This window comes from Gymnoscopelus braueri (assembly GCF_963280865.1).
Source record: "Gymnoscopelus braueri genome assembly, chromosome: 4".
Taxonomy (NCBI): domain Eukaryota; kingdom Metazoa; phylum Chordata; class Actinopteri; order Myctophiformes; family Myctophidae; genus Gymnoscopelus; species Gymnoscopelus braueri.
This window is the reverse complement of record NC_137605.1, coordinates 27480560-27507562: the sequence shown is the minus strand read 5'-3', so window position 1 is coordinate 27507562 and position 27003 is coordinate 27480560. Positions and strand designations below refer to the sequence as shown.

At 41.5% G+C, this 27003-nt stretch overlaps 3 protein-coding genes across 4 annotated transcripts; all 3 read left to right on the top strand.

Moving 5' to 3' along the window:
* The first annotated feature begins 2148 nt into the window (after positions 1-2148).
* LOC308084290 (uncharacterized protein) lies at positions 2149-15649 on the top strand. Of its 2 annotated transcripts, XM_080426858.1 has the most exons (11): positions 2149-2192; positions 3200-3425; positions 3672-4687; positions 5306-5461; positions 6418-6495; positions 7082-7198; positions 7716-7865; positions 8147-8314; positions 8526-8717; positions 10831-11022; positions 14780-15649. In XM_080426858.1, the coding sequence occupies exons 2-11, from the start codon at positions 3251-3253 to the stop codon at positions 14882-14884; spliced, it is 2349 nt and encodes a 782-aa protein (XP_080282984.1). In that variant the 5' UTR covers positions 2149-2192; positions 3200-3250; the 3' UTR covers positions 14885-15649. The 2 variants fall into 2 exon arrangements, with proteins under 2 accessions (XP_080282984.1, XP_080282985.1); XM_080426859.1 differs by lacking the exon at positions 6418-6495.
* A 256-nt stretch (positions 15650-15905) lies between these two features.
* On the top strand, positions 15906-19966 carry tektl1 (tektin like 1). Its single transcript, XM_080425856.1, has 8 exons — positions 15906-16309; positions 16730-17014; positions 17299-17403; positions 17620-17770; positions 17934-18100; positions 18663-18758; positions 19082-19195; positions 19306-19966. Exons 1-8 carry the CDS (start codon positions 16010-16012, stop codon positions 19501-19503), a joined length of 1416 nt encoding a protein of 471 aa, XP_080281982.1. The 5' UTR covers positions 15906-16009; the 3' UTR covers positions 19504-19966.
* An 812-nt stretch (positions 19967-20778) lies between these two features.
* lypc (ly6 domain containing, pigment cell) lies at positions 20779-24322 on the top strand (the record flags this gene model as incomplete). The annotated part of the gene is made up of 3 exons (XM_080425855.1): positions 20779-20915; positions 21199-21318; positions 24114-24322. Exons 1-3 carry the CDS (start codon positions 20864-20866, stop codon positions 24320-24322), a joined length of 381 nt encoding a protein of 126 aa, XP_080281981.1. The 5' UTR covers positions 20779-20863.
* Positions 24323-27003: the final 2681 nt, after the last annotated feature.

Below are 27003 nucleotides of genomic sequence, written 5' to 3'. Positions count from 1 at the left end.
CTATGAAATTAACTCAACGGAAACAAGTCCGCAAGGACTTTTTTGGCCGGACCTTTTAGACAAAAGCATTATAAATGTAACTGTGTTGTTTTACATTCTTTTGCCTAATAAAAATTTCAATCAATCAATCAATCAATCAATCAATCAATCAATCAATACAAAGTAGCTCACACTTGTGTTCAATGATCAATTTGCACAAGCACTCTGATTTGTTTTTATTTTTGTATTTGTATTTATTTATTTTTTGCATTTTCAAATACTCTCCTCCACTCATAACATGAAATGGCCTCTATATTGTACCAGAGATGGCTTTTGACTTTGACTTCAGTCAAAAGTGCAATTTGACATTCATTCTCCAGAGAACCTTAATGATAAACAACAATTAAGAATGAATAAAGTTTTTCCAAATCAACAGTTTTAAAGATATTCCATGATTCTATTTTGATTCATTCTATATTGTCTGCTTTCATTTCATACGTAGGCACTGGCAGTATAGTGGACACTCAGCTTTGTCATTGTCACCATATAATATATCTACAGAAGACAGGCTATATTTGCTTCTCAATGGAACCATAAGGGGAAGGTAAAATATGTTCAAATTGATGCAGAAAATATAATTTAGCCACAAACAACATTTCCAGAGAGATAAATCCATCTTTTTCCTCATCATAGCTCGAACATGTAGCCTACTTTCGCACAATGGGCTTCACATTTATAGCCATCCAACTACTTGCAAAACTAAAATGACCTTTTCCATTTACCAATCCTCTGTTTAGAGTGTGCTATGCACAGCACACACCCCTTTTGTCCTTCTCACATGATCAATGCAGCCAGGCAATCAATTTAAACAAATCAATTGACCTTAATAAACTCATTGATAGGTGAGAAACGTGTATTCAGTATTGTAGCCTACAGTAGAAGCAGGGAAATACATCTAAGCAGACATTTCAGAGAAGTAACACTATAAATAAAAACTGACAATTTATCTGTGTAGGCTAAAACAAAAAGTAATTGTTTTAGCCTACACAGAACAATCATCAGTGTTTATTTATTCATATTTCTTATAACAAAATTGACCTATAGCTATACTTTTTAGATAAAGCTGCAATCTGGTAGTTAAAACGTAGCCTACTAGTTACTGCAGTGGTTGGAGGTGGTCTCCCTGATAGGATAGTAAGGACACCTATGGTTTGCACGGTACAAGAAGAGTGGGCACGATAGGGCACCACAATGTAAAATTTGCTATTTTGTCAAAAATGTAAAAAATATATATATATATATTTGAAAAATGTAAAATATACATGATTTGAACATGCACGGTACATCATTATCAGACTTAAATTGACCATTCAACTTCTTGTTTATGCCCAAAATGACTGTGGATATACAGGTTTTGTAGCAATTTTGTATCAATTGCAGAAATGTTAGACCTTAATTGTCAAATGTCACATAACTCACATTACTTAAGACCGTTGCTTTTTTTCTTTTTTTTTTATATTTTGGACCAAATAGCCAATTTTACATTCGAGGTGCACACTCTGGTAACAGGATAGGTGGGCACCAAGGAAGAGTGGACAACTTGGTGTAAACTTTGGTCCAAAATGTTAAGTACTAAAGTAAAGTAGCATATACATGATTAGAACATGTTTAAACAACATTCAACAATTAAGGTCTAATATTTCTACAATTGCTACAAAACCTGTATTTCCAGTCATTTCGGGGCATAAACAAGAAGCTGATTTAAATGATGTACCGTGCATGGTCACATCATGTATACTTCACTTTACTTAAGTCCATTTTTCAAATATATATATTTTTTTACATTTTGGACAAAATAGCCAATTTTACATCGAGGTGCCCAGATGTCCCTTAGTGCCCAGTGCCACCTATCCTATCCCAGTATATATCCAAGTATATTTTGATGCCAATACTTTTGTACTTTTACTCAAGTACATTTTGAATACTGGACTACATTGCAGTATTGATACTTTTACTTAATTAAAAAAAAAAGTTATACTTTTTCCACCACTGAAGTTAGTAGTTACGGATTGCAGCTTTAACACTTTGGGATGGCCAGGCAGGCCAGCCCTCATAACAGGTAGCATTGATGACGTCAACAAGGTAGCACACAACTCCTTTCTCTCCCGGTCGGTGTTGCAACGCAGTCCAGTTCCCGGTGGAGTTTCAACTCTGTAAGAAACTTTTATTCCTTGCTCTTTTTACACGTAGCTTTGATTCAATGTTTGAATGTATTATTACGGTGTGTGTCGCGATCACCGGCTTTTATTAGCTGACTGTGTGGTTTGAGTTGTTGTAGAAAAACGATAGATAGGCTGCTATCTCTCTCCTCGGCTGTGATATGTCAACTTTACCACGTTCAGTCCCTCGGATTGAACCTGTAGCAGCTGTAACTTTAGGCTAGCAGTGATAGTTGCAGTATTGATACTTTGAAAATGTGAGTACTTTTTCCACCACTGGGTCTGGGTGTGAACTAGTGAACTGCGAAGTGATTGAGAAGTGAGTTGGCAGGTTTATTTCTGTCTTAAAACACCACGGCGCGGCATTCATAGCCTCATTCTACTGTTCAGCGTTAGAATCGCTGCACTTCACTCGCCTGAAATAGAACCAGATATACACGGCAGGTCAGTTTGACCAGTCCAGGACATAGGAATTGATTCCATGTTTTTATTCCGATTTGTAAAGGCGGTAGAATAAATGAGCTGTGACTGTGTGTGTGCGAACGAGGCGAACTCTAAAGTGCTGCGATCAAAAGCGGTGGACTCAAAGTTTAAGCGTTTTAGCAAATACATTTCTGCATCGACAGTCACAGTCTGACAGATTTTTTTTTTTTTTTACTGTCAGCGTGGCTGAAGGTCGACGTGTACGCCCCGTGGTTATAACTACTGTAAACACCCACCCAGCTGAGCTGTCTGCTACTAGGAGAGCAGCCTGACCCAGGCCACAACATCCAAAGGGGAGTAGATTAAAAGCATTGGAGCAAATGGCCTCATGTTTTCTAGTGGGATTAAACTAAAGAGAAGCCAACGTTTTGATCATCCAAGACTTGAAAGATTTTGAAGCTCAAGCTACATTACTTATACTGTCTGCCAGTGGCAATCCTGGCTACAAGCCATGCTGAAAATTCTACTTTAGGTTTCCACATTGAATGACAATAAAGCAGGATTAACATTTATTTCAGAACTTCCTGTGTGGACATCAAGGGAGGCAGTTCCATCTCTCTCCATCCACAATGTCCTCCAGAGGAAAAGGAGAGGGGTGTCGTGTATGTGGGGGACCTCTCCAGGGTAACCAAAGACGATGGTTGTTTGGAGGTCAGAACAAGAGAGGTGGTCAGCCACAGACCCCTACTGAATCCCTGAGAGATGGGAGTCTGTCCAGGTCCTCTCAGACTAGTAGCCCATGGGGTAAGTGTGAGACAATATGGTAAACAATTTTATTTTTAATTTTTTTATGTTAGCATAAGTGATTGTTGAATAGCATGAGGAATTCTTTATTTTATACAAGTTTGTTAGCCACAATCTTGTAATTTCCATCTGAATATTTCTTACCCAAGTAATTAATACCGTCTTCACTTATTTGATATCTGGTTGCCACATACTGTATATGGTTTCCATGCCTGGTTTAATGACTACTTTCTGTGCCCCTTGCAGGTAGCACACTGTCTCTGGGATCATCCGTGTCTCTGTCCCAGTCCTTATTATCGTTGTCCTCCCCCCCAAAAGGAGTAGATGTGCTCTCTGTGCTGACGCATATCCTGGGACAGCCGGTACCGCGAGGCAGTGGGCTCGGCGAGTTCCTGTGCGGCAAATGTGTTGGCGTTCTAGAGCGGGTCTTCAAGTTTGACTCTGTCATAGCCAGGGTGAAGGTGCTCTCATCCGAGAGGCTTAAGAAGTTGACCGATGAGAGGGACAAGATCAGACAGTGGGTGCGCCACAATTACTGCCACAGACACCCACATGACTTCAAGACCAAGGGCAGCACAAGTGAGGAGGATGGAGAGCCTGAGAAGGAGGGATACAGAGAGATGCTCAGAGATAATATGGCGCTTTCAGAGTACGAGTGCTGGTCTGAGAAATGGGCCACATGTCCATATTTCATAAGAACGGGTAAAAGGTGTAGAAAAGGTAAAGGTTGTGAGGGGTGTACCGCGCTACGGGTGTCTGACTCAGATTATGAGTCTGTTTGTGGCGTTCCTCGCCGCATGCCTTTCCAGGCCTTTTCCCCATTGGCCCTGTCACGGGACAAGTCCCAGAGCATGCCACTCAATTGGTCAAGGCCGTCATCTGTCTGTACCAGCCCTGTATCTTTGACAGGGTCCTGTCTCTCCTTACGGGTTCCGTCTCGCACAGAATCCATCCAGTCACTGCAGTCGCTGGACGGTAATGACCCATTCGATTCACCAGATTCACTCAGTCTTGTTCTTAAAGAACTGAAAGGCATTGAGGGAAAGCCGATCAGTTCTCCATCGGGGTGTAGGATCCCCGTTCTGGGCCAAAAGGAAGGGAGGTACTCAGAAGTGTCAGGCGACACAGCATCACCGGTAGTGATCGGGGTTCTGAAGTTTCGAGGTGCAGAGAATGGAGAGAACGGACAGGATGAAGTGGATGAAGAGACTGGCGATATTCTAACAGAGCTGAGAGATGAGTTCATGCCACTACATCGAGAAGTGAGTGTTTCATTTACTCAGGTACTAGAAACACATTATTGCCTGTATGTAGAACATATATGATTGTTTTGGTCAGGGGCAAAAACATTGAATATTATAGGAGAATAATAAATTCCATGACAATCATGCTAACTATAATCTGTAATGTGCAAGGACATATAGGACATGGCGACACGCTGTAACACACACACACTGCTATAAATGAGATTAATGAATACAGTATGTTTTTGTTGATTGCTATGCCTCTATAATCTCAATTTCATTTTTTTTTTTACCATATGTCAATTATGTACATTAATTTGACTTGCCAAAAGACATTGGCAGATTTTTAATTTGTCAGTTTCCTTTACAAACATATAGCACTCAACTGCAGGGTAAACTAACAAAGCGGTGGCTACCATAAAAATAAAAGATAAATTGACAGCTTGCATTCGGCTGACCGAGCGCTCCAGCAGTGATAGTTCCACGTAAATATTGACTCAGCGCCAGTGGGCTTTAACACTTTATCCAGAATCTATGAAAAGGCAGTAGAAAATATTCACCATGTTTTGAAATATGTGGCTAGTACACCATGAAAAAGAAAAGCCTGCCATTAACTTGAAGTCCCTGTCATTTCAGAACACTACAGGGAGAGTACACAACGCATTCAGGCAGTTGCGAAGTCAGCTGGATCAAGCCATGGCCCGCATCAGGACCCTGGAGGCTGAGCTGAAACATGGCAGCAGCAGAACAACTGCTGACATGGAGGTCACTGGGTCAGAGGACTGGGCCCCAGTAAGTATCTGCCGCTCTGATGCACTGCTATTGATCTTCTTTTCCCTTTTCAGGCATTTAGATGAGACACTTATCCAGAGCAACTTAAACATGTGTGCAGCATGTTAAATATAACCAGATGAGCATTACAAGCAATCAATCGAGTAAAAGGGTTCAAGCCATTGCTCCTAGACAATAGCCCTAGAAATATCAGAAATATGCTACAAGCTAATGCAGTGTGATTAGGTAGTTGTGTAAAATTGCAATTCCAATTACAAATAAGTTTATATTTGTATAGCACAAACATATTCTGAACAAACCTATAAAACTGCTAGGTACATTGTCGGAACCAGAGAAGTATTTTAATTGTCTGATAAACTTGTCTCTGTAAGAACAGTGAAGAAATCTTTCATTTCATATATTCAACAGACACTGTCAGTCCCCCCCCCCCCCCCCAGCTGTTTGCAACTGCCATGGGAATTGTCTTCTAACCCTTTTCACAAGAGAAAAACAGGTTTACTCTTCAGCGCATTGAAGCACAGATGCACACAGCATACGCCTCCATTTAGTCACATGATGGCTAAATGGCTGCTTCCCTGAGCCACTCTAAATATTGTGTTGACAGAGCACAAATATAGCATTATGCAAGGAATGGTGGGTGGGTGGCTGCACAGGTCTTTGTCACTTTGCAAGGGTGTGTCTTTGGTAATGCAGGTACTGATCACAAGCCAAAAACACACACAATATAGTCAGGATCTTCTCTGGAATCCTCCCCAACCAGTGGAGTTTGCCCAGGGCTCACTAAGCTTTTCATATACGGTGTAATATATCATTAACGGGCCCTCAAGCTGTTGTTTGGTATCTTGTGTCCTGAATGACCTTATCTCTCGCTCTTAATTTTAGTGACACACTGTACCAGCGAAAACCACTCTCACTTTTGAAGAGCGCAATGTCATTTGTCATTTTGTTTTCACTAGTTGCCCCAGGGGGAAGGTCGCAGTGTGCTTCTCCAGAGCCTAGGCCACTCCCTTCACAGCCGCGAGCGTTTGATCCAGGTGGGTGAGGTTACGAGGGTAGACAGGATTCAGTCATGCACGCATGGTGTCGGGGGTACTCTGCTACAGCTGGGCCCCGGGTTCAAAGCTCACTGGAATGTTGTTTGTCTTACTGTTTGACTGTACGTCCTTTAAAGGGACAGTACCACCCAAACACTTTCGTGTTCGTCTCACTCACAGCCGAGTTCTGCTGGGGTTGCAGTGGAAAATGCTTTCAGGCTATGTTTTGGAATTAATATCTTGGAGACATTAATGGTTTGACCAAGGTTCTCCTTTCTTGAGCTAAAGGTGGTTGAAGGGAATAATGCCATCTAGAGATTATTTATATTATCACCTCCATCACCACTTGTTAGCCAGTGCTATATTGCTGCTGCTTAGACAAGAGAAAACAAGTTTCTGTTAATATTATCATAACAGCAATTAAAGGTACTGGTGCTACTGTAGCTTTCTATTAGCAACCTGTTATTGCTGCCAGGGAGGAATAAAAGCTAATTTGTAATGGGACTTTTGTTGCTGAATGAAAATATTATCTGTCTCCACATTGTCACTTTCCACACAGTAGACAATAACTTCCTGTTTTCTCCAGGAGTGCATAGGTTTGATCAGGAGGCTGTGTGTGGAGGAGGGAGCAGGGACTAAGCTGGCTGACAGGCTGACTGAGAAACTGACAGAAAACCTAAAGGAAACTCTCTCTGATAACAAGGTAAAATAACAAGGTTTCTTCAGTTTAACTGCACTTACTGCACTAAATGTGGCTAAATTAATATCTACCCAGATTGTTGATGGATAGGAGTTGCTGATAGCAGTCAATCTTTGTATATTCCACTCATACTGATTAACATGTAACTTGTTTAGCACATAGTATTGGGCTTTGTATCAATTCAATACCTTAACACATTTCAGGGTACCAAAAGAATCCTTATAAATGTAATGCAATATTATTAATGGGGTGACAGTGGCTTAATAGGTCTTACTGATTAATTACCCCTGACTAGTGCTTATCTCTTTACCTAGCACTTCTTTACAATACACAGATATTCTAAGGACACAAGATGGAATATTTGTGTTGCCTGTTAGCTATGTGGCTTTGATCCTTCTACTCCGTACTCCTGATTCAGTTTAATGTTGTCAATCTGGGAATCTTAATTCCACTGTAGCACTCATTAAAAGTTATTCTTTGTTAAGTGAAATATAAATGGCTGTAAATGTGTTATATGTAGGGAGCCCTGGAAGGTTTGAGGTCTGAGATGAACGAGAAGGAGAAAGGTATGGAGAGGGAGGTAGAAGCACTGAGGAAGGCTGGGAGAGACCGAGAGAGAGACCTCAACACACTCAATGCTGTGCTGCAGTGCAACCAGGATGTCATCAATGTAAAGAAACTCACACACACAATTCAATTTCAATTCAAAGGGCTTTATTGGCATGAGAAAACATACGTTTACATTGCCAAAGCAGAAAGCACACACACACACACACACACACACACACACACACACACACACTGGATATAATTATACTCTTTGTTTTAAAAAAAAAACACCTCCACACCATTACCACATTCACACACTGCGTACATTGTACTGTTTCCTTCACGCAACTCAGTCTTGCCAGAAGTATTATTTCGACAGGCCTGCATTCCATGTTCCCCCAGGATCTGCGTTTGCTCCTGGGAGAGAAGGAGCGCATGCTGAAGGAGACTGAGAAAGAGAGGGAGGTGTGGAGACAGAGGGACCGGGCCCTGGCAGCAGTGCTGAAAGAGAAGGAGGCTCTGCTCCACTGCCTCAAGGTGGAGCTAGAGAGCTGTCAGAGAGATGTACAGGTGAGGGACGATGAATCACTGGCTCAACAGAAATCCGGCGCCAAACCTTTCTCCACTCTTTAGTTGATTGAAGAGCTAATGCTGCAGTTTTCACTTCCATCCGCCCACCCTCCCACAGCTTTTTCCTGCCACGTTAGTTTGATCTGTAAATATTGACCTTACTGGCTGGCTGCAGGGAAAGTTTTCTCTCATAACTTGCCTTGCCTTACAGGCTCTCTCCGAGTCTGTGATTGGCCAGGGATTGCCAGGGGGTGGGGCCGAGCCAGCACTGGCCTACCAGCTGAAGGAGAAAGAGAGGCTGCTGGCAGCCTGGATACAGGAGAGAGAGGAGAACAGCGCCACCATGTGCCAGGATGTCACCAAGCTCACCACCACTTTGCAGGACTACCAGGTTATGGTGCAGGTGAGACCTTAAAGCTCTGACACACTGAAAGTATCATTGACACGAGCGTCACTAACACGCATCACGGTTAGGCAATTTGTTCACATTGACGTGTTAAATCATCTCTATATATTCGGCTGCACCGCAATTGCTGATGATGGTTTGGTGAAATTCAGGTGTGAGAACATACTGGAGTTTGTCCGAGTGCAAAGGAACCAAAACACAGAACAGAAAATGGTGACCTTTGACAGTTAAAAAAAACAACAACAAAAGTGAGGCATGCCTAGCAACACCAATTTTGTATCCTGAGAAAACTCCCCGGACTGTCGGGAATCCTAGCTGTTCCATTTTCACCGGGGCAGTTCTTTGTTGACATTACTTTTAATATATAAACTGTTCATTTATGTATTATATTAATTGTTAATCAAAGGCTATTTTCTTGTTTGTTTTTTTTATAAATAAGGAATGGGTGGCAACAAGACAATACCATAATTAGTTTAATTTAACTGGGCTTTCCAGTGGTTTCTCTGTCTTGCAGGGCTTTCAACTATCCATCATACACCATGGGCAAATAAAGCACTCATTAGAACACATGGAGCATAAATAACAGACTTGGCTTCATACAGTAGACAGCAAAAATCCTAAAGATGGACCTCTTACACTCTGTAATCAGTAATCTGGTGTTCTTGGCGTGTAACTAACTACCCAGCCCATCATGCCAGCCCTTATTGAGGGGGGTTGTGCCATTGCATGTGACTATGCAGGCCAATGCGTGACCCACATGGTTTGCCACATGTGGGGCAGATGAACTCCACACATGAGGGGGGCCCCTGCAGAACGCTGGTGTCGCTGTACACGTTACTGTTTCCTCCTCTCTGTGGTCTGCTCCTGGAGGTGTGTGATGCCCTCGTGACTGATGGCTCGCCAGGTGTGGCGACCAACAGCCAGGTCTTCCAGTGCAGAGGGTTGGATAGTACAGCGCTTCAGGAGGGTTTTTATGTGGTCCTTGTAGAGTTTCTGCTGTCCCCCGGGAGACCTACATCCTTCCTGGAGTTGGCCGTAGAGGATCTGTCTACTATGCAGCCTCTGGACGGGCATGCGGATTACATGTCCCACCCAGCGCAGATGTCTTTGCGCAAGGAACACTTGGATGCTGGGTGTTTGGGTCCGGTCATAAATGTCCACATATACATGGACACACGGCGTAGTGTCATCAGCGCATCATAGCTGGGGGCGGAGTCAGCGATGGGAAAAACATTGATTCACTCTCGTTAGTTACAATGGGAGTTGCGCAATTCAGATTTTCTTTAAGAATAGCCATTTTTAAACTAATTGCAATGTCTTACATTGATTCCTTGTTGCCAATGGACAACGAACGATACGATGCATTAGAAAATTAAACGGCATCGGAATGGCTTATATTATTAAGGACTGGACAGATGATCCAACACAATGACCGGCAGTTGCATACTAAGATATCTACAGCTATCTGATTGAGTCGCCTGGTAAGGACGTGACACAGCAGCTCTTCGGCATTGTAGCTCGTTGGTTTCTATGAGCCAAACTCATTATTTCCCCCCACGCTAAAACCAGATGTGATGTTTGTGGGCGTTCCTGTCTGTCTCTGTGTGTATGTATGGTACCCTGTCCTCACAGGTCAGATCCAGGATCCGTTGTAGGCAGCGGATGTGGAATCTCTCCAGGCTTCTGACGTGCCTTTGGTATGGGGTCCAGGCTTCCGAGCCATATAGCAGTGTGGACAGACAGACTGCTTTGTATACAGATGCTTTGGTAGAAACTGTCATGTTTCTATTTAGGAAGACCCTGGTTTTGAGCCTACCGAAGGCAGCAGGGGCTAAACCAACACAGACCTAACACAGACCTGGATGTCATTGTTGATGTCCCCCCAGGTGGGGGACGGGACGCTTCTGAGGTAGGTGAAGTGTGGAACGATGGTGAGCTGCTGTCCATCAGTGTTCCCTTTACACTGCACATGGTCCCTGCTGCTGGTAACCCCCACTACTGGCCTGGGGAGAGAGTACACGACCACATGCTTCCTCTGATAGACGTAGCCGTGTTTATTTATTTATTCATTCTATATGGAAAAAAACATGCATAAATGTGTTCTCATCAGAATCAGCAGAAGAGCCACAGTCAGACTCTGTCCTCACTGACAGAGCAGCTCAAAGACGCTCGCAGAGAGCTGAGGGAGCATGGAAAGGAGAAGAAGGAGGCAGAGAGATCTTGGCAACATGACAGGGAGGACAGAGAGCGTGAGGAGAGGAAACTGAGAGAGAGCCTGGAGAAGCGAGACAAACTCATAGAGGTAAGCGGTTGATACGAATGGTTTAAGTGTTTCACCTTTCAACACTTTATTGGCCGGGTTTCCCAAAGCAATTTAAGAAGTACTTAACGCTAAGTACTTTTTAAGAACCTTCTTAAGAAGCAAATGGGTTTACCAAAAGCCTTCTTAGCCTAGATCTTTCTGAAGAAGCAGTTCCAAGAAGGTTCTTAAGAGCTTCTTAACTGGCTTTGGGAAACACTTCTTAAGCCCACCTGTAAGAAGCAAAGAGGTTTCCCAAAAGCCTTCATAGCCCAAGTAGATCTTTCATAAGAAGCAGTTTTAAAGAGCACCTATATATATATATATATATATATATATATATATATATATATATATATATATATATATATATATACATACACATACACACAGTATGTAGATATATAGACATATAGCAGACCTGCCAACCTGCACGCATTTTGCGTACAAACTCTCGGGTCTTGGTACGCAGGTATGAAATGCCTGCTGAAAAGTAAGCAATTTGGGTGATGGGTGCGGTATAACAATTAAACCAAAAATATGCTACGTTTGGCATTTACCCCTCCTAGTAAACCCAACTCGCGGCGGCAGGAGTTTTGCTGGGTGCTGGTGGAAGAGTGCCTGCATGCCTACCCCTTCCCTGACCCAAAATCTCCTCAAATTGAACGCAGCTACGTGAGCTGATCAGCTGAAAACACTCTGTCTAAAACACAGACCGTGAAAAGCAACATCCACCGTAGCACACTGACTGCAGAAGTAAATGGGATACGGGAGAGTCATAATAACTAAGTATAAACCTCTTAAAATGTGACCGAAACATTGCTAAATATAAGTAATGTTATGTAGTTTTGTGCATTGTTTGATTGGGCTCTTTATGAGGCCTGCTACGGTGTGCGATAAACGACTAACGTAGCAAATAATTCTATTATTTCAGCGAGCCCCTGTTGCATACTGTAGAAAAGGAAAAGACAATGTCCGACAAAGACGACACGGACAGATATCAAAAAGATTGTCTTCGCACCTCAGTGCTGCCTCACCATGCATTTTGCACGGTGTGCAATTATAATATTGACATTGACATCAGCCACCAAGGAGCTACAGGTAATATATAAGATAAACCTTTAAAACCCTCCTGAGGTGATTCAGGTGTCGTCATAGCAGCAACCGTACTGAGAATGAAATGGGTGTAACGTATCCTGTCTCTGCGACTACTGCTGTGGTGTATGAAGGCAAGCCTGGATTTATACTTCGTCACACGACGGTGTTGCGCTGCGAGCAACTGGTGGCTATGTTCGCCTTGTGACCCCGGTCGTACAAGTACAATGAAGCATGAATCAGGCTTAAGAGTCGAGATCCAAAATAATGAAAATAAAATACTGAGCTGCCTGCGCCTACATATTTCCACTCTATCTCTGAATTAGTTTTTCCATTTTATGTGCACTTAAACAAGCTGATAATTGTAACTTAATTGCATTCAATCATTAGATTATTAAATGGAAACTTTGACATTTACACTCAATTGATAGACTCAGTCTGAGCAAGTGCAGTATCATATTTTATTAAAGATTAATCGGCCAGTGGTCCGGGTTCTAATGTAGCCTGACAGCGCGTCGTGGGTTCGAGTCTGACGGCCTTGCGTGCCACTCCCCATGTCTCTCCTTATTTCCTTCACTTCACAATCAGGCATAAAAAGCCCAAAAATAAATCTTAAAAAAAGATGTATCTACAGTATTGTTGTGGCAACACTACTTTTCAAGCAAGTATTGCCTGGCAGTACTACTTTTCCCCAGACCAAATGGCATTTTTACAACATTTTGAACATAAGTTATTATAACCTTGCCTCCATTAGTGTAAGACATGCAATGTACTACATTTCTGGTGTGAAATCCCCCCCCCCCTAAAATGTGCCTTTTTTACGCGCCCAGAATGGTACTCAACATGAATTCCCAAGGTTGGCAGGTATGATATATATATATATATAGTTTTATATTTGTTGCATGTTGCTACTTGCTATGTGACGTTTAGCCCGTTAAAACTAGATGGCACTGGTACATTGTTTCAATAAATACTGTAATATATTGAAGAGTTCACCACCAGAAATCCCCTGTTATCTGAGATGTAGTCGAGTAGAAGTAAAAGTACAAACAATTTGAAATACTCAAGTAAAGTAAAAAAATGTGCTCCTCGGAGCACAGGTCTCCGCCAGTACTGTTCCTGATTAATCCTGTCTTACCTATTTATATTACATATTGTCACGTGTCACTTGACCAATGTTAGCTTGGCTGATGGCGATCTGGGAACCCATCGCCAACTGAAAATGAAAAACAGCGCCCTCTGCTGTTTGTTCTATGTCTGTTGGCTCTGGGCGGACGATAACGTAACACCAGAGCACAAGGAAACCGGTGTTTGTGATGCGCCTTCAGCGCATCACTTCCGGTTGGTGCGACTATGTTTTCATTCCCACTAACAATATTTCTACACGGAACACTAACACCACTTCTCCCAGAGAACATGGATCGTTTTGGTTATAAGCCCACTTGTTTCTATGATGAAAGAGTAAGTTAAAATGTGAATATATTTCCGTGGTTTTGTCTGCTCCGCGGACGCTATTGTTAAATTAGTTTCGGTTTGTTTCGAGGGGGAAAGATCGACGGAAATGTGAATCCCGCCCACTACATGTGATTGGGTAAAGCGCGGCCTGATCTGAATGCGCACTCGTTATGACGAACCTCCCCGACAGATTCCAACGCAGTGCAGAAGCTGTTCTTGAGAGATTAGGCTGATGGAAGCTCACTTCAAAAAATATAAATGATTTTTTGAAGTGCGTCACCTATTTATAGGTTTCTATGTCATCATGCGTCTCGCTAGCCAATCAGAGCATTGGTGACAACAATATTGTCACGCGAAGCTTGACCAATGTTAGCTTGGCTGAGACGGGGGGACACACGGAAGGACAAGAACGAAAACATACTCTCCACCTCTGGCGGAGACAAAAAGTACTTCAAAATTGTACTTAAGTACAGTACTTGAGTAAATGTACTTAGTTACTTTCCACCACTGCCTGTTGTTTGAAAGTTAAATGAAGAGACCTGTTGCACACAGCAAATTAAAGGGACATAACATTAGAGAACAAGAAGTGTGGATTCTGCCCGTGATAGTATTATAATTGCATTCGGGAACCTCATGTCCCTGCGTGTTCGTTTAATTTTTTTCATTAAAGTTTGTATTTAACATACAGCACAAAGCAACATAAACCCAACACAAGACGGCACATAGTGTCATGCCTTGTACTTCAATGCATCTATAGGTTCATATTATAGACTACATTGATAGAAATTCGAATGAGGGTATTGTCGTCATGGCATCAGGCACAAACAAATCAGTCGGCTCCATATATTGGCACAAAAGGGGGCATGCCCATATGTGGGCATATACTGATGACATCAGAGATTGCCATGTATGGGCATAAAAGGAACAAGGACTGACCGATACAGAGATCTCCACATGGCTGGTGCGATATAGGTGTGAGGGGCAGCGTAGCGGCCTGAATCTCTAGTAGCAACAAATTGTCGCGGTACAAGCTCATGGCCATGCTTTGTAGATCTGCTAATTTGACCAAATGTTCATCCATTTTTGCAGAATGTTCGCCTAGTGTGATATGCCCAGAATTGGGGCATGTCATAATTGTTAAGAGTGAATCAAGTTCTAAAAAAAATTTATACCATGAATGATAATATTGTCTTTATTGTCTTCTTCTCAGCAAATCCTCCTAGACTCTGAGGAGCGTGACCATCTCTTCAAAGAGCTGCAGCACAACCTGCTGAACAAATATGAACCCATGACTGCCGTTAAACACACCTTGTGATTGAGGGCATACAGTAGCATGAAGGGGAAACAGAACGCACATTGTCTGTACAGAGAAGTTAGACTAACTTGCACTTTGGCACCACGTTAGCTTGGACATGTTTATTGTGGTGTACGTTTGAGACTAAAACGTCTTTTTCTTCTTCATTGTTGAGCTCTGTGTTGAGATACTGGATATGACTTGTCCTAGTATGGACCAAAGGAAATGTTTAACTTAAGTTCTTGAGTACTTGACTATTAAATCAGAACTGACATTTCAGCTCTGTAGAGTGGAATGTAAGATTATTTATGGTGGGGCAATAGTTTGGAATGGTTTTTCGATTTCTTAAAACTGGAGATGCATCACTTAGGCTAATTTAAAATTTCATTCAAATGTGTTGATTGTTGGATGGTTGTTGATTCATTTCTGAATCGCATGTTTATTGATGAATTCTGTATATTTCTTTAATTCTTTAAAGTACAGTCATACTGTCTTATTTGTGTTTCATTTTGATGAGCCTTTTTAAGTTTCAAGTACAAATCTTGCCATTTTTTGTTTACAGTAGCTACTTTTACTTAACTTTCAAGACAGGAATAGACCTAAACTAAGGACCAGAAATGATTAACTTATAAAAAGTAATGTGGCTCAAACGTTTTATTTTGGGAACTTTCCTTAATTATTTTCCTTCTTTAAGTGTGTTGCTTTACTGTAACTCTAAGTGTGATTTCGTATTCATTTTCTTTCCTTTTTTTTATTCAAGAGAATAAACTGCTCCAGTCTAATTTATATCCGACTTAATTTTATTTCATTGCCTATCGTAGTGTAGCCATTGATGCAGGAAACATGATATATAATATTGAGTAGCCTAGAGATGCATGTTGAGCCCAATGACCTGTAGATTTCGCTCTCACATAACGGAACTTGATCTCCAGCTATTAAATTACACTAAAAGCTGACTTCAGTCATGCCCTCCCCAGTCCGCACATTGACCAATCAACTGCCAAGTTTCTAGTTACTTTGGGAACTGTTGCTATGGAGCAGATACAAAAGTTTTCTTTTTTTGTGTCCCGCTACTAGCCCCTAGTCGATGGGTTACCATTTCATTTGAAAGTATTTCTAATGCAAGGAGCCAATAAGCGACTGTAAATGGTGTTTGAGCAGGGGGGAGAAATGCAGGTGCAGTCAGTTCCACTCGGATCCGTGACCATTGGACCACGCTCGTGGCGCAATGCCACGGTGCGCTCCATCCGCCACGCTGAACGCTTGGTGCGGCAAACCCATGCAGGACGAGGGTCAGGAACCAGCCGGCCTCTGAGCTGTACTGTCGGCTTCTCTCCTAAGGACAGAGACATACGGACAACAGAAGATGAGAAGGAAATTAATGACAGTCATCATGATTCCATTTGTAAACATAAGCTGACAAGGCCTTACACCACTGGGACTATGGTAAGAGAAGCAAAGGGCAGGTTTACAGAGGAATTAGCCTTGGATCAAGACTATCATAGATGTATCTTATAGAGTCTGACTTATCAGGGGACCCCCGCTTGGCCCACCAATTACGGTGTTCCATTTTGCAACATTATTATTATTGACCTTCACTTTCATCGCTATGAGTGGACAGGTCAAAATTAAACTTTGTTTTTAGGTCATCTTGCCATATTTTGTCCAGATTTAGCAAAAGTGTACTTCATGTATTTTACATAGTAGGCTACAAAATAGTACTTGAAATACATTCTTTGGTGGCTTACTAGTATTTTATTTTAATACAATTGTATTAAAAAGTATGTGTACGTATGTAGCCTATATTTAATAGTGTCTTATTATTGCAAAGTCATTACACAATTTGACAGTTTTCTTTCTGTTTAGTTCCTTCATGGCACCCAAACCACAGGTGTGGTGCCGTTCCCCCCTTCCAGTTTGCGCGAGCAGTGTGCGGAGGCTAGCATTGCAGTAGCTGGTGAGTACATGCGCAGAGTGCGGGATGTGGAGGGCCAGCTCCGCAGACAGGCAGGCAGGGTGACACAAGAGGGAACCAAGCTGGAGAGGGAGAAAGTTCACCTGGAGAAGATGATACGCAGCTTGAGGTGTGACCTCCAAGTCAACATGAAGAGTGTGGAGGGGAGAACCCAAAGACCGGCCACTGTTGAGACAGTGAGTGACTGAGAGGCAGTCTGATCATTGTTTCATTGTATCCCCCATTTGCCCAACAGCAAACTATGTATGGGGAAACAAATACAATACAGATAATGTATTGTAACTATTACATTTAAATAGAATACATTATTCTCTTCACTGAGGGATGACGGTGTTCAATAAGACAGACAGTGCAGCAAAAAAGGAAAGGCAGACAGGCAGTTTGACCTTTGACCCAGAATCATCATGTCAACAACACCATGCATGTGATATGATGATGAAGTGTAAACCTACCGTTGCAGGAGAGAGATGGGGCTGATTACTTGCTGGCATGCGAGAGACAAGAGCTGTCTGATTTGAAACGGGATCTGGAGGGAACCCTGAGAGACACTGTGACCCAGCTACAGGTGACAAATAATCGCCCTCTTTATCAGTTGACCCAATTCTATTTGTCAAGTATACCTCTCCCAGGCTGCCTATCATTTCAGTCCCTGTCTCAGCTGTCAAAGCACCACTCTCCCTATCGAATCCAATTACGTTTTCGGTTCTGCATAGTGCATTGGCACAGATGTTGTAAACAAAAGACTCAATTACAGACTTGCTCCTCTTCCCACCTCACGCAGACCCTGGGTCAGTGCAGTAGGCAGCTGCTGGGATGTGCCAGTGAGAGGGCTCGTGTCATACAGCTGCTGCCACACAGTGGATCTCTGTCTTCGGGAGGACGTGGCGCTCCCTCTCCCGCAAAAACGGACCCTGTCAGCCCCTTCACGCCAGGTACTCCAGTTTCACAACATAATCTCGATTAGGAGGAGTGGGGGGGCTACACTCCCCACTGTTACATTTAAATGAACTACTCCTTTGCTGTAAGTAACACTGTGCCCTCAAATCAATCACTACACAGTTAAAGGTCCAAAGAATGTCCAATGTATGTCCACAGATTGTCAGAAGATTCTGGAGTTGGCTGCCACGGCTGTGAGTCAGTCCCAGCGTCTGAGGGAGAACATTAGACGGATGATAGCCAGCGCCATCTCCAGGCAGAAGGCTGCTCACCGCTGTGTTAATGATGGCCTGATCAAGAAAATATCAGAGACCATCACTCTTAAGGTAGATAATGAACACACAACATAGGATTTGGACCTTTAATTCAATATGGAAGGAAAAATGCATTCCATAATAATAAACCGTAGACTTGCCACACACTTAACTAACCCTATAGGCAGTCTGTTTGCAATGACAATTTTTATTTATTTTATTTTCCGGAGCATCCTGATGGCTTAAGCCTAATTTAAACTGTGTTGCAAGATGGATCCTGTCACATTGTTAGCGTGACAATTGTCAGTGAATGACACTGTTGTGCAATAGAGTATAGATTAGGCTTCATCAGAGGTATGCATACCTCTCAGGTACAGACCATAATGTAACATTGCTGATGGGAATCTAGCTTATGACTTGCGTCACTTGTCATGCCCTCTTTACTCCTCTAGGAGGTATTTCTCTGTCTCTCTCCACTGTAGTAAAATGAAGCAAAAGTGCCCTTTTCATTTACATTTCCATAATTAAAAATGTAAACATTGAAAATTAAGTGTGGAATAAAATTGAATGATTTTAACCTCTTTTCTACTTTATTCTTGCATGTCACAGCATCATTTCTCTTCGTTTGTTTCAGCAAAACTTAACTTTGATGTCCACAGCAACCAGACAGGCCTTGTTTCGCAAACAGCGGGAAATTAACAATATTAGCCACAACCACGGTAGAGCACAGGTCAGTATACAAGTGACAGAGTCGTTCATTTGAGTGCTCTATGTGAGATATACAGTATATCATTGTGCTTGTTTCTGTAACATTCATTAAAAAACACACTGTAGTTCAGGTACAGTAGCATAAACATAAATAAAATTTGACTTGTGATGGGAAGGGCACTGCTTCAGATGCGTGGACCATTGAGGAGTGGCTGATTAACTCTATTTCCAACAATAACCATGTGGTTAGGGTGGGCTTCTCTAAAATGTCAAGATGTTTACCTACACTATATCCATATACATGGTTAGCAGAGCTACAATGTTTCTATTTCATGTGTTACCAAGGGCCCAGAATACAGTGGAGATATACTGTCCAGAGAGAAACTGAACAGGCCTCTAGTGCAGGTCTACCATAGACACCCTGGGACACAGTTACCTGAGGCGGCTCATCTCATACAGGTACAACTGCAGCTCAAGTCAAGCACATCTACAATGAAGCTAAATTGTTAAGACCAGCCAAGCATTTCTAAAGCGTGATCAGCTTACTGTGGATTCTGTGTGATTTTCAGGGCAGTGCGGTGCTGAGGCGCTGTCTGTTGTCCTCTGAGGATGAGCTGGCCAGGCTACAGGGCACCTGCCAACATCTTCTAGACAACTTGCATGGCAAGACGGTGGCAGCCCAGGTGGACTCTGCCATAGTCCGCATGAGGCGCCAGCGTGTCGATAAACGAGCCATTCCCACTGTCCTCCAGCAGGGGGCATACTGAAACAAGCACCTTGTCTTCAGCACCAAGTCTCACTATGAGAGAAGTGCATGTGTTAATTGAAGATGCAAGTTAATGTGAAGTAGTGATTTGTGAAAGGGAGGGTTGGATGCTGATGATGGAATGAAAAAAATGGCTTGATTAATTACACATTAGTAATAATCTGCACAGTATTGGGATGTTTTAGAAACAGGAAACTGAGTGGTGCTTGTAGTTTTTCCGTCTCACGATACCTTTATCAACTTTTCAAACCTCAAAATATTGTACAGTTTACAGTTAACAAGTTAAAAACCTCTGAAATCTTTACGCCAAGGTTTATGGTGTAAGATCTTCGATCGGTGTATTTGCTAAACTTTGGCCAAGTCTGTATAAAGTAGTATCTTTACTAACCACAAAGTACGCCCATGTTATTGAAATTTGGTCAGAAATATCCATGCATCCTTTCAAAAAGATAATTCAGTGTTTAATTCAGTGTTTACATTTGTATTGGTCCCCATCCCCAAAATAAAACAGAAAACATTAACAAATGAGTGCTTTACTGTACGCCCTACACATCTGAGCAAACATACTTTTGTTGGAGTCTCCTGGCAATACTCCCCTCCCTGCTTATACACTGCAAAAGTATTAATTCAACTCTGGGAGTGTACAGATGGACCCATACGGTCCAGTTGTACTCTCTCAGAGTTGAATTGACACTCAGGATTAAACAGAGTACCTCTTATTCAGTTTCCCAGTCATGAGACTGCTGGTCACTTGACAGCCCTCCTACTAAACTTCACGTCTTTCATTAAGAAATAAGGGATGATTTAATCAACATTACCTTCTGTGTGTGGAAGACTACTTTGCAGTTTGTGAGGTTCAATTTGCAGTCTTAAAATTTGTTTTTAACAGATTTAAACCAAAGAAAATGGTCCTGTCAAGCCACTTTTAGAGTCAACTCCCATGCTTGCATGAAGGAATATTTCTCAATAGGCCACCGTAGACCAACCACAGCTAAGCCTGGCACCATAGTAACTTCAGGCTTATTAATGGACTGACAGCTTAGGTCAAATTGAATCAGATCTGCTAGGGTGGGGAGACTCCTTGGATCTAATTAACATAATATCAAGAGAAAGCAGGGAGGACTGATCAGATCGCAGTAGCTTGGTTGGGTGGAAGGAGAGACAAAACCCAAAGGCAAACAACCTGGGATAATACTGATAAGAACCACCAGGAAATAGGTTTGAGTGGATAAGAACATATTCTATATCAAGTAACTCCAAGCTAAGATGAGTGCAGCAACATTGATATAGGCAATAGCAAGAAGAAGTTAGTGAGTTATACAGTTTTCTCTTTGTTTGGAGAGAGACAATAACACGAAGTGATGTCGAAGCTCCTTTGTCCTCTGCTTTTCCTGTGTTTATTCCCAGCTGTGGGTAAGTGAATAATATCTGTGTGTGTGTGTGTGTGTGTGTGTGTGTGTGTGTGTGTGTGTGTGTGTGTGTGTGTCGCACATGCACAAGTGCATGCTTGTACAATACACTTATTTTTTTTAACTTTTTCAGGAGTCTCAGGTTTTTTAAATATTGATGAGAATGTCTCACCACTCAAAGACTATTCTTTCAGTGTTTCAGTTTTTCTGATGGTAATTTTTTTTTCTGATGGTAAACAATATACCTGTTTTACAGTTTTTCTGATGGTCAACAATCTCTGTTTCAGTCCCCCTGTTTTGTTACACCTGTGTGTTCCCTGCAATCTCGCCTCTGGACTGCATCAGGTATCCTATGAAGTGTCCTCCAGGCCAAGTATGTCTGTCCAGCAGAGCTGTGGGCCAAAGAGGTGAGGCGGCCTCAAGTTACTGTACACCATTTAACCACTTACATACTTACATAACCACTTACATACTTCGTCATATGATGAATAGCGAAAACCGCCGATCTCCAAGCTCTCTGCTATTTCAATTATTTTTGAAAATATAAGGGGAAAGTCTAATTGTTTGATTTTTTTTTTTTTAAAAGATGTTTGCCTATAATGTCATGGACAAACATCAGGGTTAATGTTGTTAAATAAATTCAACAAAAATTTAAAGATCTGCGTGCGTGCATGTGTGTGTGTGCAACATTGCAACATGCCATATATAACACAAGAATTCAGTTCAGTACAATGTCTGATTTCATATAATAAGAATGTATTTCTTGATATTAGCACCTTGTCAGTGCTAATGGGTTGCGAAACTGCTTGGGTATACGTTTATTTCCTGTCAGCTTCTGATATTCACAAACACTGCAACAGGAAATAAACATGGACCGATTTAGAATGTGTGTGAAAAGTGAGAAAGGGTCTATATGTGTTGCTAAGCAACACTTCAAATAACAAAAACTAACACACAGCTTTCAGCCAATCAGATTGGTTGATCAAAAGCAACTGGTTGCAGTATAAAATATAACAGTCTTACACAGTACCAATGCATTTTTAAGAAAAGCCCATCCCAGTGGAAGCATAATTTCAAACCCTGCCAGTGTTTGCAAACATTACACGTACACATACACATTAAAATCCTCTGTGTTAAGTTATCCATTGTAACTCCAAGACCGAGAGTGTATACGACACCAAATAGACCTGTTATGTTTACACTCCCTGAGTCAAATAACAATGAGGATTTTGCTGTGTATAGGGCTTGTTATTCCCTGTGCAGGACATTCTGGGTCCTCTGCCCTGGCAAGTGAGAGCACCAGTACATTGGCTCTCAAAGTGGGGGGGGGGGGGGTGTACCAGGGGGTCCCCAGCAAAATAAAGCTTAGTTAATAAAGCGTCACAAATCATTTGAACCCTTTTATCCATATTTTATACTTTGGCTATTCAAAAATAGCAGATACACAAGCTCATAGCGCACCACCAAGTGCAGCGCTACGAGCTTGTAGATCTGCTATTTTTGAAAAATCGTGAAAATGTGTGCAAATCTTTGAATATATGTTTTTTTAAAGCGAACATTTGTAACTCAAATATTTGCTTCTGGAGGTCCCTGGAACAAAATATTTTGAGATAGGGGTCTGCGGCCAAATACATTTTGGGGGTCCTTGCCATGAAAAAGTTTGAGAACCACTGCACTAGTAGATGTGAGGGTAGAGGTAAATCTGCATGGCCTGAAGTGGCCGTGTTAGTTTGAGGAGGAAAATTAGAACATCCCTCACCCTCAGTATATAACTAGCACCAACATGTCCACGTGCAAGCCACTTAACCTTCACCCCCAACTGTTCCAGTTAATCAGCAGCTCATTGCCCAAGAGGCTGTAGGCCAGTGGTAGGCACCCTTTCCAATTTCAAGCACTCCCAGTTTGACATGCATTAGGCCACTGACCCCCCATGTGATACCAATTCGTATCTCTGGGACCCCAATCCCAGCGTTAATTTAACTCTGAGAGGGAACAAATGTTTGTTCATTTGTACACGCTTGGAGTTAGAGACCTGTATAAGCGTCCATTTGGACCCCTGGTGGTCTCCAGACTCCATGTTGAGAACCAGTGCTGTATGTTAGGCTACTAAACAAATGCATAGTATCATACAAGGTGTTGTAAAAGTGCTTCCCTTCCAATGGATGGATTATAGCTTGTGCACAATGTGCACGTGCACAGGGGCCCTGGACCCCAGGGGGCCCTGGCACTGCCACCTGAAAATCTACTTTTCCATTAGTTAGTCATCTACTTAAGAACATGATACACTTCCAACTTCCAGTAGGGAGATTTCAAAATAAAAGGTATGTTGTCTAATCTCATTACATGTTTCCAATTGTGTAAAATAAAACACACTCTTATTTTGAAAGCCTCCCAGTTGTAAGAGGAAATCCGATTTCTATTGAAGCCAGGTGACGCTTCATATAAGCAAACAAACTTGGATTAAACTCAATTTAAGATTTGGTGGGGGCCCATGGTGATTTTGTGCACAGGGCCCATTTTCACTTTAATCCGTCCACACGTTCCATGCTCAGTCAGATTTCCCTGAAAATTTTAAAGGCTATTGGTTCATAGACAATGGCACTTTCCCCCCCCTCTTTTCCTTCTTTTTTTGTTTACCTTTTGTTTAAACAGGCAAGTCATTAAGAATAATTTCTCTTTCACAATGACAAGAGAAATAGAGTCCGCACCCTGGATCCAGCTAGGTATTTCATATTATTTAGACTACCACCACGGTGGAAATAGAAAATACCTTTGGAGCTGAATCCAGTGTGACGACTCTATTTCTCTTTTAATTGGCTATTTGTCTCTGCCCAGCACCTGGCCTCTTAACTTTGGATGTGCGTGCTCTCTTAACTTGTTTATTTACAATGGCATCCTGTGCTCTCAGGCCTCAAAATATGCTCTGAACTGTTGTGCATTCCAAGTGCAAATAAAAAATTATATAAATGTGATTAAATTAAATCATGTGTGTGTGTGTGTGTGTGTGTGTGTGTGTGTGTGTGTGTGTGTGTGTGTGTGTGTGTGTGTGTGTGTGTGTGTGTGTGTGTGTGTGTGTGTGTGTGTGTGTGTGTGTGTGTGTGTGTGTGTGTGTGTGTGTGTGTGTGTGTGTGTGTGTGTGTGTGTGTGTGTGTGTGTGGGGGTGGCGTCTTCACCACACTAACATGAATAATTGTGTTTTCAGGAGACTTCCGTGTGGTTCTGTATGAGAAGAGCTGCGTCCTTCCAGCCCTGTGTGGTCTCAGTGGTGAAAAGTACACCATGGGGCTCAACTTCACCTTCACCAATGAATGCTGCAACACACACCTGTGCAACACAGGCGGAGCTGCTTCTCTCGTCCCATACTGGACGGGCACACTACTCACACTTCTTATCTCGTCCTCTGTGTGGTGATTGTGCACTATAGCCCTGTGGTTCTCAAAGTAGGGTCAGGCGACCCCCAGGGGTCCTTTAGGGGGTTCCAGGGGGTCCCCAGCCAAATGAGTTCATATTGCATCAGAATCTGTTCAGCCACTTTAACCCTATATACAGTACATTGGCTATTTAAACGTGTGTGAGCTTGTAAATCTGCTATTTTCAAAAAAATCTTGTGCCAAGGGGGTCCCCTGGCACAAGATATTTTCAGATGGGGGTCTGCGGCCAAATAGGCCCACATATTATTTGGGGGTCCGTGACATTAAAATGTTTGAGAACCACTGCAATAGCCCACACTGTAAAAGTGTGTAAAATGTATCTGCAAGGGTCCATTTGTACATTAACGTTAAAGATTTTGCAGTCCGTGCACACACTTATCCAAGGGTTGGAGGAGTAGGCCTAATGGATATCAAGCTTTTCTTAATGTAATTGCTGACTTGTAGTTTATACTGCCATCTACTGCAATGACTGTAGCCTATTTACGTTCTTTATTACATTCTCAACAAAAGGCGATTGTACACTAGCTTGTGTTCATACACCAAGATCTTAAAGGACCATGCCAATTTTGACATCTAGCCATTAGTATAAACTGCCTGTCTTAAAAAATAAAATAAAATAAAGAATGCAGTAGCCTATATATTTTAGTACATGTGTCTTCTTCAACAGGTATGGTCTGTGACCCTAGACTAGAGCATCATCAGAGTTACAGGGGGCAGCAAATTGTTTGTGTGATAAGATTTGTTGTTGTTGTTTTTGTTTCAATTTAGGCTAAATGTCTGAACATGCATTTAAACGAATTTAAAATATTAGGAAATATAGCCAAATTTGTACAAACAAACAAAAAACATTACATTTGTACAACACCAATGGTGCTGTGAAACAAATCTAAGCCATCAAGAATCAGAAGAATCAGAATCAAAGCTGTTTGAAATCTCTCAATGATCAACAGATATTGATGAAACAATCAAATAATATAGTGAGCTATCAAGTTGCATGGAAGGATTGGTATATAATATATAAACCACTTAAACCCAGCAGATCGACAAGCTCACAACGTGACTCATTGCTTGCATTGTGAGCTTGTCCATCGGCTATTTTCAGCAAAAGCTTTCCCCACAATAACAGAAAAGACACTAGTATTGAGCCCTGAGGGACTCGGGTTACTCATATGGGGTTTAACCCTTGCATTGTGTTAGAAAACTGCATCCACTTGTGGGATCAGCCCAAAATACTCAAAAAATAATTATTTTCATTATTGTTTTTCTCCCACCTCATAGCTGACTTGTAATGCATTCATATCCATGTAAACACTTTTTAAAATATTATGTTGGGTTAGGGCTAGGGTTTCATCTTTCAATATATCTCGTTTTCTATTATAAAAATGTTAAAATTCACTATTAAATTTCCTATAATGAAGGCAATGAATAATGATGTTATCTAGCTATAATAGAATAATTAAGAAGAATAATTAGAACACACTTCCAAAAAATAATAATAAAGAAAATACTTGTTTTCGGTTTTTAACTTTAAAAAATGTTAATGTTATTCAAAATAGTGACACTAGTGGTGTTAGGGTCATTTTTTACCCGTATACCATAGAAGGTAAAAAGTCATTTATTTTTCATAAACTCAAACTTTATTTTACTCCTGATAGCAAATGCTAATTGAGGACAAGTCTCTCTCACTCTCAAACATGTAAACATTGAATATTGACAATTTGGGGGGAATTGAGCCACACTTCTCTGCCGGGTCATTTCGGACCCTAACAGCACAAGTGTCACTTTTTTTATAGAGACCATCAGAATTAATTAAAAAGATGATAAATAATGTTGTTGCGTTAAAATGGCTATTTTTGAGGATATCATGAAGCCTCGTTCCAATAAAGAAATGTGAAGGGTACTTTTTACCTATTTAAACTTGAAAACGGGTCAAAAATGACCCTAACACTGTGGAAGGGTTAAGTGGTTAAAATAAAAATGTAAACACAACCTATAATAGGTTATTATGTAGTTAGTGGCACTGGCTCTGCTTCGCCTCTCAGCTCATTGGCCTGAAAAACATTGAAGAACCCTGTTTTATACCATTCACTGCCGTGCCATTCATGTTGAAACAGCAAGTAGCTGGCTATGTATTCACCTGATTAGATTTAAAATCAGCCTGTGGGTGTCATTCAAATTTGTGCAAAGCCGCAAACTGAATAACACACTTTTCAACTTGAAGGGCTTTTACAGTGAGTTACAGCTAATGCCAATATTTAACTTTCATGTAGCTAGGCTATATTCTGTAATATTTGTTGAATAAGGCCAGTAGGCCACACACAATAGGCTATATAGGCTATATAAATAATATTATAAAATGTTTGGGGGAGATTATCGAGGTTTATAGGCTACTAACCTAAATAGGCCTGTGGCTGCCTGGCCGATGCTGACAATGAACAATGACATATAGCAACAGCCTAGTATAATTTATTTCGCCGAAAATAGCAGATTTTACGACGAAGAATAATAACACTGGAGGCAAATTATTCTCTTTGATAACTGCTAATAAATTTCAAATGTGTTTTTGAATGCAAATTGCAAAGTAATGTGCGTGTATATGGTAGCACACATTTCCCTTTTCAAATTATTTCAGATTCTTGCATTAAATTGTCTACCACCATA

Excerpts from the sequence above, each read along its gene's own strand:
- tektl1 (XM_080425856.1), top strand. The coding sequence starts at position 16,010 with ATGGTGTTTGAGCAGGGGGGAGAAATGCAGGTGCAGTCAGTTCCACTC. Across the intron at positions 17,015-17,298 it reads GACCGGCCACTGTTGAGACA|GAGAGAGATGGGGCTGATTA; the intron begins GTGAGTGACTGA and ends CTACCGTTGCAG. Across the intron at positions 17,771-17,933 it reads TGTCAGCCCCTTCACGCCAG|ATTGTCAGAAGATTCTGGAG; the intron begins GTACTCCAGTTT and ends GTATGTCCACAG.
- LOC308084290 (XM_080426858.1), top strand. The coding sequence starts at position 3,251 with ATGTCCTCCAGAGGAAAAGGAGAGGGGTGTCGTGTATGTGGGGGACCT. Across the intron at positions 5,462-6,417 it reads GGTCAGAGGACTGGGCCCCA|TTGCCCCAGGGGGAAGGTCG; the intron begins GTAAGTATCTGC and ends TGTTTTCACTAG. Across the intron at positions 7,866-8,146 it reads GCAACCAGGATGTCATCAAT|GATCTGCGTTTGCTCCTGGG; the intron begins GTAAAGAAACTC and ends ATGTTCCCCCAG.